This window comes from Mastacembelus armatus, chromosome 15, assembly GCF_900324485.2.
Source record: "Mastacembelus armatus chromosome 15, fMasArm1.2, whole genome shotgun sequence".
Classification (NCBI taxonomy): domain Eukaryota; kingdom Metazoa; phylum Chordata; class Actinopteri; order Synbranchiformes; family Mastacembelidae; genus Mastacembelus; species Mastacembelus armatus.
The window spans coordinates 11,591,504-11,606,499 of record NC_046647.1 but is presented as its reverse complement, the minus strand read 5'-3'; the positions used below and the strand labels follow the sequence as shown (position 1 = coordinate 11,606,499).

General features: G+C 36.9%; 1 protein-coding gene across 1 annotated transcript in view; it reads right to left on the bottom strand.

The window, feature by feature from the left end:
* eys (eyes shut homolog) overlaps window positions 1–14,996 on the bottom strand; it is a 123,602-nt gene that overhangs the window by 82,722 nt on the left and 25,884 nt on the right. The window contains exons 14-22 of the mRNA XM_026309983.1: window positions 13,555–13,677; window positions 12,735–12,848; window positions 12,084–12,317; window positions 10,316–10,438; window positions 10,099–10,212; window positions 7,933–8,046; window positions 6,310–6,423; window positions 2,856–3,053; window positions 1,011–1,132 (exon numbers count right to left, since the gene is read on the bottom strand). Of these exons, the coding sequence (XP_026165768.1) occupies window positions 1,011–1,132; window positions 2,856–3,053; window positions 6,310–6,423; window positions 7,933–8,046; window positions 10,099–10,212; window positions 10,316–10,438; window positions 12,084–12,317; window positions 12,735–12,848; window positions 13,555–13,677 (1,256 nt within the window). The remainder of the gene's footprint in view (window positions 1–1,010; window positions 1,133–2,855; window positions 3,054–6,309; window positions 6,424–7,932; window positions 8,047–10,098; window positions 10,213–10,315; window positions 10,439–12,083; window positions 12,318–12,734; window positions 12,849–13,554; window positions 13,678–14,996) is intronic.

The window sequence follows — 14,996 nt, the reverse complement described above, 5'->3', positions numbered from 1 at the left end:
GAAGTAGATCTGTGCCTTGCAAAAAGAGTCTTAAAATGTTACTTTAAACTCAATTGTATGCATCTGTGTCAACATACATCAGTTAAAAAGGACCAATGCACATAAAGTAACATGTATTGAGATGGCTGTTTAGTCTAAAAAACATTTCAGTTCAAAACCATGTTCTATATGATTGGCCATTTTTTAAAATTTGACATATGCATTTTTAAGTTTGTTCAGTGCATACAGTATAGATGCCTTACATGAAAGCCAGACACTGCCACCAGCAGTGGAGAACATACTGTATTGCAGAGGGCCGTATACATTGTAAACTATGGTGCTTTTACTGTATATGTTCTATGATCTGTATATTAATTCTAAAGATGAACAATGAACAAATACCTTATGTTGATTGGGACATCTAATTGCAAGACATTCTGCTCTAAAGATGGCTGCCATAATAAGTATTTTTCATATGGACATATTTAATATGTCTATTGTAAACTCCAAGTACACTCTGATAACCTTTTGGTTATTTTGGCACAGTAAAAGCTCAGCTCGCTAGGGATAAATTGCATAATTGCCATCATTTGTCAATTAGAAGATGAAATAATGAGGTGCAGTTTATGACATTATTGAATATTTTCTGTTTCTATCTTATTTCACCCAGACACAAAATTTTATGACCTCATGCTAAACAAATTTCTGCATAAACTACATTTGCCTAAAATATATAAAGATAATTGCTATACACCTGCAGCAGGCCCTAGAGCCACGTGTTCTTTCTAATGCCCCACCATTCATGTAATTGCATAATTGTTTATATGTTACTGTAGTACACTTTTCAAATATTAAGTGCATGACAGTCAGTAAAGGTACGGTAATAGGTGGTTCCTTATGGGAGCGAGGGCTGTCAATATTTTATAAAAACCTGCAGTGTTACCCACTGTAGTGATTTACAGGACATGGAGGCCATTTTGAAAATTATATAACTCCCTTATACTGCCAAACCAAAAAATGTGCCTACTTACCAGATGGAGGTCCTTACAAATTGAGTTTGGACTGCAAAAACTGTTCACACAGTCATCAATGTCTTGATCACATCTCAGTCCAGTATAACCAGGATTGCAAAGACAGTAGAAGCCATCTACAACTGAAAGAAAATCAGTAGGACAGTTACAGCACTTTGCATCATAAATTAATCCAGTCATCTCTCAATAGGCCCCACTTCTCTACACAGGTAAATGCTGATTATGAGCATAAAGCATAATCACCCACTGTGATTCCATTTTGTAACAGGTGTGGCTATTAAAATAAATGTCTCTTGGTCTATCAGTCAAAGCTGTTGTTGCTAAATCAATGTGACAGGTCACCTCCCTGTGCATCAGTCTGACAGAGTTGGACATTTTAACCATCTTTAAATGAACCAGTCTGCGATGGCCATTCAGTCCTCTTCTCTCCTTTAACTTTTTTTTTCCCACCTCTCGTCATCCCTACTCTTTCTCAGTGAAAGCTTGAAAGCCTCGTCATTTGTTTCCACTCTCTCAACACACTTGCAACATACTGAACAAGGGGAAAAAGCAGTGCAACAGAGGGAGGGAGCCCATTTCCAGGGACATACTTAATTTAGATGTTATAAATGTGCTAATTTCTTCCATCAGAAGTTAGAATCTCCCATGTCTAATAATGCATTCTTTCGTCTATTTTAATTATTAATGATGTTAAAGAGGGATGCATCATTGTGTTTCTGCAACAACACTAGTGTACAGGCAGCCAGTGACAGAGGTAATTGCAGTTCTTATAGGAGTGAATTTATTACTTCCCCAGTCAGGGTCCCAGGATTCTTCATTATCCCAAAGATTTACCACGTAATCTATGCTGTCACTCTGTCTTGGTGCGTGTAGCTGCTATTACTCTCATTAAATGCTTTAGGTCCTGGGTGGCAGCAGCATTACTCATCTCAGCCACTGTGGCTATATGCAGTGCTCTCCCTGGTGGCTGGCTCGCTGCTGCTCAGTGATGGCCAATAGGTCCTACAGGCTTGCCTCACTAACCTAAAGTGAACTGGCTGCACTCAAGATTAGTGAGGACAGCTGGCCGAGGTCTACTATAGCACAGTGAAGGATAGGAAACTCTTAAGATAGTGATCCACTGCCATCACTGATTTCTTCTGGCATAAGTGAATTGAAACAACATTGGCAGGATTTCAGAAATGCCATGAAGGCTGACAGGTAACACTATAGCAGTTTGTTTTTTTTGCTACTGAGAAATCTAATTTGACTCTGGACAGCTGATGCACAGGAACGTCAGTACTCAAACAAATGACTTTACTATAATTTTTGCAGTTTTGAGCTGTTACCCTCCAAGTCAATGTAAAATTAATTAATGAAAAAACTACGTTACAATCATTTATCAACTGGTGAATCCTTAACCCTGTGATGCTTATTTTAAACAAGTTTTTGATACATATGAACATGAACATATGGTAGAAATAAACTACATATAGGGGCAAAATCTAATTGCATATCCATAAGGAAAAATAAAAGTCTGCCATGAGCTTTGACTGTATTAATTTCATCATTTATCAGCCATTATTCAAATTACAACACAACATTGATGCTTAATTGATTTCCCTTTATAGTTATGTTAAGAAACTAATGAAGCCTACTCCAGCAAATAATGTCAGATCAGATGGAACAATTTCCCTCTCATAACACTCTTATTAACTGCAATGGTAACCCATCTGAAAACTGCCCGTCAGACTGCAAATGAGCAAAACAGTATTTGACATATTCACTGCCTGTGCAAATGTGGAGTTTTACTTCCATCTTGAGTGCCTGCGATTAGACATGTTGGCAAGATAGCCTGTTTCTTACCATCATAGCAGAAGCCGTGAAAACAGGGGCTGGAGCTGCACTCATTCACATTGATTTCACAGCGGGGGCCAGTGAAGCCCCTGCGACAGTGACAGCGGAAACCCAAAGGGAAATGATCCTGATCCAACTCCTCCACACACACTGCACCATTCGCACAGGGATTACTGTCCTCACAGGGTAAGAACTCACAATTATGACCTGGAGTGAGGCAAAGAAACGGATGTAGGAGGACCATTCAGCAGACAAAAATCTGTGTAGAAATACAATAGAGCTGCAGACCACAGGATATTAAAGATTAAACCCATACAGTATGCCTCCTTGTCCTGTCCTTGTAGTCGATTACATGCAGTGTGAACCCTAGTCAATGAACAGACAGAAGTGAAATGAAGCTGATGCAGAGTCACTTTCCTAAATTGTATCATTTAAAAGTTATTTCTAGAAATACATTTTTGACCCTTTGCAGATATAGTCAAAAACTTGTGTTATTTTTTAAATGTTTTACATTAACAACTTTGGTTTTCTTTCATTAATTTTAGTGGCTGAACACTGGAAATCACACAATGTCATTATAGTACCTAAACATAAGTGACACAAAAAAAAAAAAAAAGCTAGTGACAAAATTACCAACTGAATTCTCAATTCAGACTGGAAGTCATGTTTCAAGCCAATTTAAATCAGCTGATAAAACAATTCAATCGCTTATAAAGCATAACTAAGAAAAACATGAATTACAAAGAGAAAAAAAGAAAGCACATGGATGTACTGTGTACAAACTGTCTTAACTAAGTACACAATATCAATCTGGCCAGGTAATGCACGATAAATCAAGGACTATGAATGAAATGAAAATGTTTAATGTTGCAAAACTATATTATGATCGTTCTGTGTCCTACATGTGATGATTTCTGTGAAATAGTCACATGAAGGAAAAAAAAACAAAACAAACAAAAAAAAAAGACATTTTTGCTTCAAAATAATCAGTAGAATGGAGAATTGATAAATCCAAAAATGGATTATATATAAGGCACATTATGGCTTTTGGCTGAACAGACTGTAGCAGCCTTCATGTTATTCAGGAACATGACTCAAGGGTGTTCAGTTCTGGCTGTGTCAGCTTATGTAAAATTTCGTTGCAAAATATCTGTTTGCCACTTGCAGTTGGCAGTAAACAACAGTATAGTCTTTCACTGTCAAACTGAGCGGAGCTACCAAAAACAAAGCAAGAAATAATTTCCTTGGGAAAATAAGTGGCAGCACTATTACTGTCAAACACACAATACTCACTGAGCTGAGCGTTGTATAAGAAGACATTGATATTAAAGCTCGATGAAGAAGTATTTTGATGTATGACTCTGGTATAAAAAAAGGGTTTCCAGAGCTGCTGATCTCATTCAGAATCAACAACCCACTCCACAGGTGTTTGCAGCTTTCAGTGTTTTTGGTTCCCAGCAGCTCTAACAAACACCAGGACCAAAGCACAACAAAGTGTCCACTGCCAATTTCCACACTGTAGCACTATTTCACTATTACCACATTATGGCTACCTACAGTTTTGAAATATGGAGTAACTGTGTATGTAAGTTACTGAAAAAGTGGTGCCAAGCTTGTATATTAAATCAAAGAAGACAAAGAATCTCTTTTGGCTTTAGACACACTTTGCTTCTCAAACGTGTTATCTTAAACGAGGAACATGAATGAGGCGCTGATTGGTTCTTACAACAGTTTGGCTCAAACCAAATCTTCTGCTTTTGTGAAAAGCAGCTTTGATGCAACAGTTGAAAGTCATTTATGCAAAGCAGGAATCAAACAGAGTTGTTATTTTGAGGTGGGTGCAAGTTACATTGCTACTGTAAGACACACATACCATGCTCTGTTGCTTTAAGTAATTCTAAACAAAAACAGTAAAACAGAAATTCTTATGGACTCTAGGATCATTTGCACTTTGAGGAAGGCACTCTGTGTTTACTTGTATTCAGTTTTATTTACAATCCTGTCTATCTTTGATAATGAAAAGCAACATCAACCACTAAAACATCTTACGGTAGAAAAAGAGCTTCATGACTAATCAACTGCATTCATTTTGCTGTACTTTCTATAGCCCTTTGAATTACAGTTCCATTTTCATTTTATCTGAACCTTTCTCCTTATTCTGTCAGTATGTCTTTGAAGTGCCTTTTTGTAAACTCCATAAGTCTTTTTTCAGGAGTCATTTCCTGCTGGCCACTCTGTTGTAAAGCCTAGCATTGTTAAGTGCTGCCCTGACTGTTGTTCTTCCAGAAAGATCTCACAGCCAACAAGCTCATTAATCCTGTCAGAGTAGTCCAGGGGTTTTGACCACGGTACTCCTTGACTGGTTCTTTGGATTGTTAGGATGAGTGCATCAAGGAAGCGGCTGGCTAAATGAATGGGGTTTTTTTCCCACATTTATAATGATAGTGGTGAAAACTCACTATCAGATTTTATCTGCCAACATTTCTCTAGCATTTCCCAGTGGAGTCTCTACTCTGACAAACTGTTTGCATTTTGCTCTAAACCCTCCACATTAAATTGGAATATTTACCAATGTGGGACATAAAAAAATGTTCCAGCATCACAACATCATGAAAAATCTTGTTTGTTTGTGCAGGTATAAGATGACTGGTACTAGCAGCACGTCCGCTTCTGTTCTTTATGTAAAGTGTCATTCGGTTATGTGGAAGGTGGCTACAATTTAATTTATTTTTATTAATAAATCTAGTTTCAATATCTTGCAGCTCAACAATATAAGTCCAAATTGCACACATTTTCAATTAAAGTAACAGGCTTCCTGCCCTGTTAAACATAGAAACCCTTTTTCAAGAATGTATAAACTTCATACATATTGCAAATATAGATAGATAAACAACATTTGTTCCTTAAGGGAACTTCAAGATCTACAGATAAGTCAATAATTCACACTATGATATTATTATTGTTCATAAATATGGTAAATTAAATGCATCAATTAGGAATTAAAAGATAAAAAAAAAAAAAAACAACCAGGGACAGGGATTACAAAATAACATCATAGATCCACTAATAATTCATTAAATCCGGTCTTAGCTTTTCATCATTTCCACCGCTATAAAATAATAAAAAAAAAAAAGTAAGCCGGGATCTCTCTTGCTGCTGAGAAAATTATCTATTACCTCACATTATCAGTCAGTATTTTCTTTCCATTACTATGCACTGATGCCATACAGTGATGTAAACGCCATCCTCTGAGTAAATTATTGAATTTGTCACTTGTGTGGCAGAGGCAACTATAAAAGCTTACATGTCACTAATTACTCACATATGCCTTATTTAACTACAGGTAGCAAATGAAGATGTACTGATTTTGTTGAGACATGTGAAGTGAATGTAGATGGTAAAATAATATTACGTGAAGTTAATTAACTTTGCTTTTTGTCCCAATTCCCTCGATATTCATTACCTTTAAAAGGAGCCGCACATTGGCAGAAGTAATTACTAGGCTGGTCAATGCAAGTGGCTCCATTCTTGCAGGGAGATGAAGCACACTCATCAATGTCAAGCTCACAATTTGTACCTTTGACAGAAAAGAACAGATTGATAAATGTTACTTTGAAGAGGCACCAATATAATGTTAAAAAAAACAGTCAACATCCAAATCACGAAACACTTCACTGTATACGCCGTAAGCAGCACTGTAATCAGACAAGAAGCTGGTATTTTGTCTTAGAGACAGCTTTTTGTTCATTCTACGGGCTTGTTGACATCACTTTGGAACAACCACAATTCTTCATACAGGTAGAAACAGGAGTTGAATACATTAGATAAACCACACAAACAAAAAAATAAAGGGTCAGTGTTTTTTTTTTTTTTTTTTTTTTGCAAATGATTTGTGTTGGAGGATGCAGATCTTAATACCATGCACAGCAAGCTGATGATAGTGCACTGGAGCACTGAAAACATCTATAATGCCTGAGAAAATTCCCTATGGTGCTGCAGCAAAGTATAAAAAAAAGCTAAGAACATCCTCACAGCATGGGCTCCATTTCAGATATAATGTCTGAAAATTCCAAACAAAAAAAGTTTTCTTCAACATATTATTCACACATATTTTACAAAAAGGAGAGAAACCAGCTCCTTTGTGATCATAAGAAGCTTCAGCACTGCAACCAGTTTAGTTGTTCGCAGCGCACCATGAGTCCTGCTCTGTGGGAATTATTAGCAGTTATTAGGAGACAGTGCAGAAGCCGTTACTGTGTTTGACTTTTATGAGTGGAAATACATTATCTTTGTTTTAGTCTACAGCCATTATTCATCTTTGTACTTTTAAACAGTTGGCATCACAGCGCCACATGGAGGGAAATAATTATTCAGACTTCAAGACTTCAAAATGTGTGCAAATACCAAACTGCTCTGCTGCATGATATTATGGCTGCTGACATCACTTTAAAACAAACCTGTTGTTAGAGCAATACATACTTTATGAATAAAGATGCAATTGACTAAATAAATAGTCTTGTTGAGATACAAAAAGACATGTTAAGCAGCCATTTTTCAAATCCAGGTCAGTTTATCTACATGCCTGTATATAAAACAAATGACAATGGGCATTTGCATATAGTAATAGTAGACTGTGGTGGTTACTACCGTGATCTGTAATGATCTGACACTAGGCAACTTCTACTGCTAATTTGTAAATGCCACTGTACTAACGTGCTAAACTAAAAACGATGACAATGTCTATATCATACCTGCAAAAACATCAAGTTAGCACCGTGACTAATTCAGTATGCTCATAACATTTAGATCAAAAGTACTGACAGCCTTAGCTACCTTTAACAAGACACCTGGTCTTGTCACACACACACACACACACACACACGCACGCACACTTTTTTTTAGTTTAAATAAACAGGGTGTGGACATAACTGTGTATGTATGTCCATATATTACCCTATATGCATGATGACATCTACATGGGTTCATATAAATTATAAGGTACCAATGCAACATACATTTCAGTCAAGGGGAAACATAAAGAATAAAACATAATGACCGCCTGAATGCAAATAGTGTAGTCACTAACCTGTATACCCAGGAGTACAAACACATCCATAGCCATGAACAAGGTCCACACACATTCCACTGTGTAGGCAAGGAGAGGATATGCACTCATCTATGTTTACTTCACAGTAGGCACCTGTAAAGACATGACACCAGAAAGCATCAGTGGTCAAAAATGTAGAGAAAAGTTCCACAGAGCAAGTTTGATTTGAAACATCTTATGACTCATGTTCAGTTTTCCATTTTCCTTCCACTTAATGAAAAATATGTTGCATTTGACTCAAATCCTCTTCATGCAGAATTTGAAATTTGATGACTGGTGACACCTTGAATGCCTTGGTTTCAGTATTTTAGACAGTTGTCACAAAAATTAAGCCGAGCATATATGCGCATTTTGCAGCACATGGAATAAACAAAATTTTACTGTCATGCTAACAAAATTTATGTGACACTGATATTTTGTTTTGAAAATTAAAAGAACTCTAAGTTAAAAAAACCCCCCACAAAATTACTATTCCTCTAAAAATAGTTCAGGTAACATAAAACACACTATTCTCTTTGTGTTTCCCTCCTAATTCGTTTTCTCTGAAAATACAAATCAAAGCAAATCAGCCACACACAAACTAAGCTGCAAGATTTTTTTTTTTTGCACTCTCCATATTTCACACATTTGCGGTCTCTGTAAGCTTTGGAGAAGGCTGTTATATATTGTGAAGTGCCAATGTGAGAAAAGGTCTTTGAATTACAGCAACATTCACTGTAATTACTATGTACTTGTTTGTGCTGCTCTTGAAGCTCTATAAAGAATAGAGCTTCTTTTATATACCAGCTGCCTCCCAGGTGGCCTGGACGTGAACTTAAAAGTTAACGTGAGTTATGTATTGACACACTGCAGTCCTCTTAAGGGTGTGAGTCTTAAACTGATGGTTATTTCTATTTCTCTTCAACACTCTGAAGACAGTCAAAGATTTCTATGACTCCAATTCTTATGATGTGTAGTTTGAGCAAAATGATTAATACACCAGGATTGCTCACTTACAGACTGTATGTATATATAATATTTGCCCTAGTCTACTCTCAGATTCTTAGTGCAGCATTCTGCAAATGCTGTACATAATAGATACACTTCATTAGAAAAACACCCACTGTATCTTTAGAAATTCTAACATAAAGGATGAGTGCCCTAATAGCAGCAAGATTTGAAGAATGAAATCTGGCTGGTCAGTCGGCTGGTCAGTCCAATTTGGGGAGGAGTGAAATAGCTGGCTGACTGCTTGCCAAATTACCATAATTTCTGGGATGAACATTAATGGTTTCAAGATGATTTTTGATGATTCTGGCAACTGTTATTTCAGAAATTATTTTCCCTCCTTTACATCGGAGATTCACGCATCGTCTTGCTGCAAAGTCGAGTAAGGCAGGTTTAAATGTAAAATGTTATGATTAAAGCATCCAGCAGTGAAACAAAAAAGAAGAATAAAACAATTCACCACACAAGTGGCTTTCCTGACCATGGTCCAAACTGATCACACTGTTTATTGTACATACAAGCTGATTTACCTTAAACTAAATACATAGCGGGTCACATTTATACGATAAGAGTGAAACTCTGTGAGTCATAGTATGTGATTTTATACAGTATTTCATGTGCAGTAGTTGATTACCATGGATACAGAAAGTGATCAGCACTCGGCCAAGCAGACTGCAGGCAAGTGCATGTCAAACACAGCTTGGCAGGACATGGACTGCTTTTATTGAGAGCAGGGAGATACATTTATAACCAGTGCTCAACTACCTTTTATGAATATCATATAAGTTTAAAGACTAAAAGCCTGTGTGGATACACACTGTTCAAAGAGAATATCATTAAAGAGACATATATTGTACCTTGATGGCATTATGTTAGATTTATATCTCTCAAAGTCTTACTGTGACAGCAAAAATGAGCAACTTATATTTTCTGTAAATTTAGAGGGATTCATTTCATATTTTGCTCAATTATTTATACACTTATTGTGCCTAATCACCATGTGGCAGTGCCAGCAAATTCCAGTTTTGATCTGATGTCAAGCCTGCCACTTGAAAGCACATTGATATGCCTCAGAACACTCGGGCATCATTCATCAAATTGAAGTTTGAGCAGGGTTGTGCAAACAAACAGACCCATGGAGAGAAAACGATAACATACCCGTGATTCCAAGAGGACACTGGCAGCTGAATGAGTTGAGCTCATCAATGCAGGAGCCTCCATTTCGACACGGCTGGCTGAGGCATTCATTCACTTCAATCTCGCAGTTATTTCCTAGGAAAAGTATGAAAGGCGCACAACTCGTTGACACATTGCTTCTGTGAATAAAATGTCACTTTAACTATCAAAAAGCATCTTCAAGATAGCCTTCACTTACCAATAAATCCAGGTGCACAGAAGCAATTGTAGCCATTGAGAGCGTCTTTACAAATACTCAGGACTCCACACGGTTGTTCGCCACAGTCGTCAGTGTTGATCTCACAAAACTGGCCTGTTAAACCTGCAGAGACAGGACAACATGTTTAATAAGATTTCTTCTTTTCTGATAGGAAGCCTTTACATTTATCACTGTAGGAAAACTGCCTAGTAAAGATTTTTATTAATGATCACAGTCAGTCATAAATATTAGAGAGCAAACATCAAATCTACTTGATTAACTGATTTTCAGCTCGTCTTCCCTTTTCATTCAAACGCACAAATAAAACATAAAGTTTGCAATTACTGCACTGTTAAATTAATGCCCAGAATTATAAAGCTGCTTTTAAAGCTGTGAAATACACAGAAACCGTGTATCTATTCAAACTAAACACTTTTGAACAATGACTTAAATATTCAGAGGCTTGGTAAAACAGAATTAAAGTAATAACTAAAATGGTCCCCTGTGGAGTCTTTGACACTAGTAGTAATAAGAAGCAATGGTTTTGTAAACGGGTCAGTGTCTTGTATGTATCACACACACAAGAATCTAGGCATGATACATAATCACTGCTGACATTTTCAGTGTGTCTCATCAGTGTGTCTCACTGTTGGTAGCAGTAATGTGGGAAGTACTGTCACAATGTACCGAAGAAGACAGCTGCTGGGTAGAAAACAGATATAAACCATGCTGATTTTAATGAACATACCCCCACCCAAAAAAAAAAAAAGTATTTCATGTTTTTTTGTAATAATGAAAAGAAATGTGTTCAACATATTTTCTAGACTTCACTGAGACAATCTAATTTTCTAAGAAATAGTGAATGTAAACATAACTCTGTTTACAGAACAATTCTGAAGTCTACTTTCAGCCTAAAATCAAAGTGCATCAAAGCAGCAAATAACATTTTAATTTGAATAACGGAAGAGGGAAGCTTTTATAACTGCTCTTTTCTCTGTTCCTTTCAGCATTGCTTTGCCTTTCCCTGTAATGCCACACTTTATATTGGCCTTGACAGCCACTGAGCACTTAATGCTTCACATGCTAGGCTGTTCATGTCCTGTAAGTTGAAAAGGAGCTTGGTAGGTAATTATCAAATTTGGTAATTATGGGCATAAAGTGGTAGTTATCTGCAGTTTATACTACCACATAATGATGTAATTTAGGGGTTCAGTAATTATAAACCCAAATTGCAAAGGTATATTAGGGAAGGTAATAACCTTGAGGTTCCCATTTTAAATACATCGTAACAGGAAGGATGGTAAGTATTTGCTATGGATTTAGACATTGACTAAAAAAAAAAAAAAAAAAAAAAAAAAAAAAAAAAACTTGAATTCCTACATCTTTCACAATGAAATGTAATAACTAATTGTAATATCAAACTATAGAGCGCAAGAGTTTAATAATTCCTAATGATAGTGTACTACTTTGATAACCTTACTTTCATAAAACGTCAACAAAAGTCTTGTGGATCCTAAGTAGGCAGACAGACATTTAAAGCATCATCACTGCTTTGAAGTCAGCTCTCAACCTGATGAACTGAGTCCCCACTTACACATTTTATAAGGCTGTTACGTGTTATTGCTTAAGGCCAAAGAGATTAGACTCCCACAGAGAAGGAAGCTGAACAAGTGAAAGCATCAAACTGGAACTGTGTCTGCTATGAAGATGACGCATTTGAGGAATTGCTTCTATTTGAAATGAGCCCCCTTCTGAATAGCCAACCCACCTGGTAAGCAATTGCAGTTGAACCCTCCTGATAAGTCCACACACTGTGAACCATGTTGACACAGGCCATCGACACAGTGGTTTATAAGCGTTTTACAGTGTTGCCCAGTGTACCCATGTTGACACACACATCTGTAATTATTTGCTAGGGCCTCACAGAGGAGAGTCCCCTCTGGGTTGCAAGGATTTGACACACATTGGTCCACAGATGAGGAGCAGTCATTGCCATGGTATCCTGTAAGAGGTGGGATCAAAGAAGTGATTGATGTCTTGTGCTGTTTACAGTATCCTCCAGCCCTCCCATGTCAGGCAAAAATCATGGATTGTGATTTCTCACAATGCTGTCGTTGCCAGTGTTTTTCTTCCCTGCTGATTTACATAGTTTATCCCGCCAGAGAATAAAGCACTAAAACCGAGGAAGGATTTCATCAACAGTGTAGAACCTACAGAATAAAAAACAGTTGTGGCTTTGAACATACGCTTTCCAATGGTATTCACCTCAAAGGTAAAAGCTGTTTTGGTAGCACCACTAAAATGTTTTCACATGCATTAAGGGAGGAATTCTGAAGACTTATTTTTACTGTACAAATTTTGGCATGTCTACATTTCTTGATGAATCAATTTGTGTGTGTGTGTGTGTGTGTTTTAATACCTGGAGGGCAAATACACTGTACTTCTCCAGCTAAGATGTGGAAGCAGGTTCCTCCATTTTTGCAGAAATCCACATGTGACATACAGGCAGAGACAGATTTGGTGCAATTTTTACCTGAAAGGTGAATAAAGACTGTTACAAAAAAAAAAAAAAAAAAAACTACAGAAAAAAGGATCACATAACCAACATAACGACACATCTGAATAACCTGTCATATAAGCGAGTTTCACTGCAGAGATGACAAAATAAATGTATGTATGTGTTCAATAGTGGAGCCAGGAGGAGTGATATTACTGTATAGCTGCAGTATCATACATTCAGTGTCGGTCACTTGTTTATTCCCACAACCAAAGGTACAGTTTATTTAATCTAATTTTCTTGCTTAGAATGTCATAGTACAAAATATGAATAAAACTCTCAAAACTGCTCAACAAACATAAAGGGATGATAAATACATTGAAGGTTACATTCACCCCCACCCAATTATATACCTGAAAAAATAATGATACAATATGAATGTACAGCTTGGTATTTTGTGCACTTGAATCACAGGCTATATGTGCTGGTCTATTTAAGATAAACACAGGCAGACAGAGACAGACAGACAGGCAGGCAGGCAGGCAGGCAGAGAGACAGAGACAAAAAAAGACAGATACAACAGATACAGTAGACAGACAGTTGTAGACCTTCTGAAATAAGTGAAAGAGCCCTTACATTAGACAATAGCACCACTTTGAAGGTTATTACTGCTGAAGAGTCATCAATCTGCACTACATTCATTAAAGCCTAAACTAAGAAAATGATGACACAGATAACTCACCAGCAAAGCCCAAAGGACAGATGCACTCATAGTCTGCAACCAGGTCAATACATGTGGAATTATTGGCGCAATATCCATGAACACATTCATCATAGTTGATTTCACAGTTCACCCCCCCAAACCCTGATATGAAGAGAAAAACTATAATCAGGGATGGTGTGTGAATGTCAGTAAACATCAGATTTAAAAAGACACTAATTAGTATCAAATTACACCCAAAAGCTATTTATTGCAGTCATGAAATTTTACACGCCGGCTTTTCACTGCAAGCTCATCACAAGTAAATGCAGTATAGTGAGTACCAAACTGCACTCAGCCTGCATATGAGGATATAAATTGTATTCTTCATATCGTATGTCTATCTGATTTTTTTTTTTTTTTTTTGCAATATGTTCAGCACAGCACCTTTGATATTGTAAAAAATAAAAGGTTAAAGTCATGAAATAAAAGTGAGTGCTGCCAATTTCTGGCATTTTAGTCCCCTATAAATATGTTCTACTGCATGGTCACGCTACAAAATGACTATCATTAGCACTGTCACACACTGCAGCTACAGGAGGGCCATGACTAATGCCTGGCTATCAGCAGCATCGGTGCAGGTCAAATTCTCATCATTTCTCAAACTGACCATGGAACCAATTTCCACCTCTCTCCATGTCATAAAATTTGACAATTATCCTGACTTCATTAAAAATGCATAACAGGCTTCACCCGCAATTGAGGTTTAATCAGAGGTATGTCTCACAGGTAAGATGTCAACTGGACCAAGAAATTATTGGGAAAACACCGGAGATTTATTTTTTCTTACTCTAATGATGCAAGTGACAATTTGTGATTGAACGATTTAATGTGACTGGAGCAAATTTATGTTTGCCTCATGTTTCCATGCCAGGAAACATCAGAAAAAAATGCAATTGAAAATCATAGTGAGTAAAATTAGCAACCAGCATCATGTGTTCAAAATCATCTTTTGTTATCTGATCTGCTCTTTGGTTGATATTTTCGATTAGATTCATATTTGTAAATGTGGTGTTTTTATATTACTAAATAACATTAAACAGTCTGTATTACCCATGTGAAGATTTCTGAAAACACAAAGAATATCCGCTGAATGATCATTTTTAGAAGCATGGAAAAAAGCAGAAATTCATGTGAAGCCAGTCATCAATGTTGATCTCAGAAAACTGACTCATGTACAGCCTGTACAACATGGTCAGTAAAACGTTCGTCAACAATCGGTAGTGTGCCAAAAAAAGAAAATACAGTTCAACAGTTGATGACAATACAGCTTGGCTCATAAACTTGTCTATTGTCATTGAACTTCAGAACAATGTACGCAACATTGAGATGCATGGGGGGGTAAATCCTTAGGGTGATTTTTAACCTTGGGGGTTTTTAGGATTAGGACATCCTCCTCCCACAGTCCAAAAACATGTATGTCA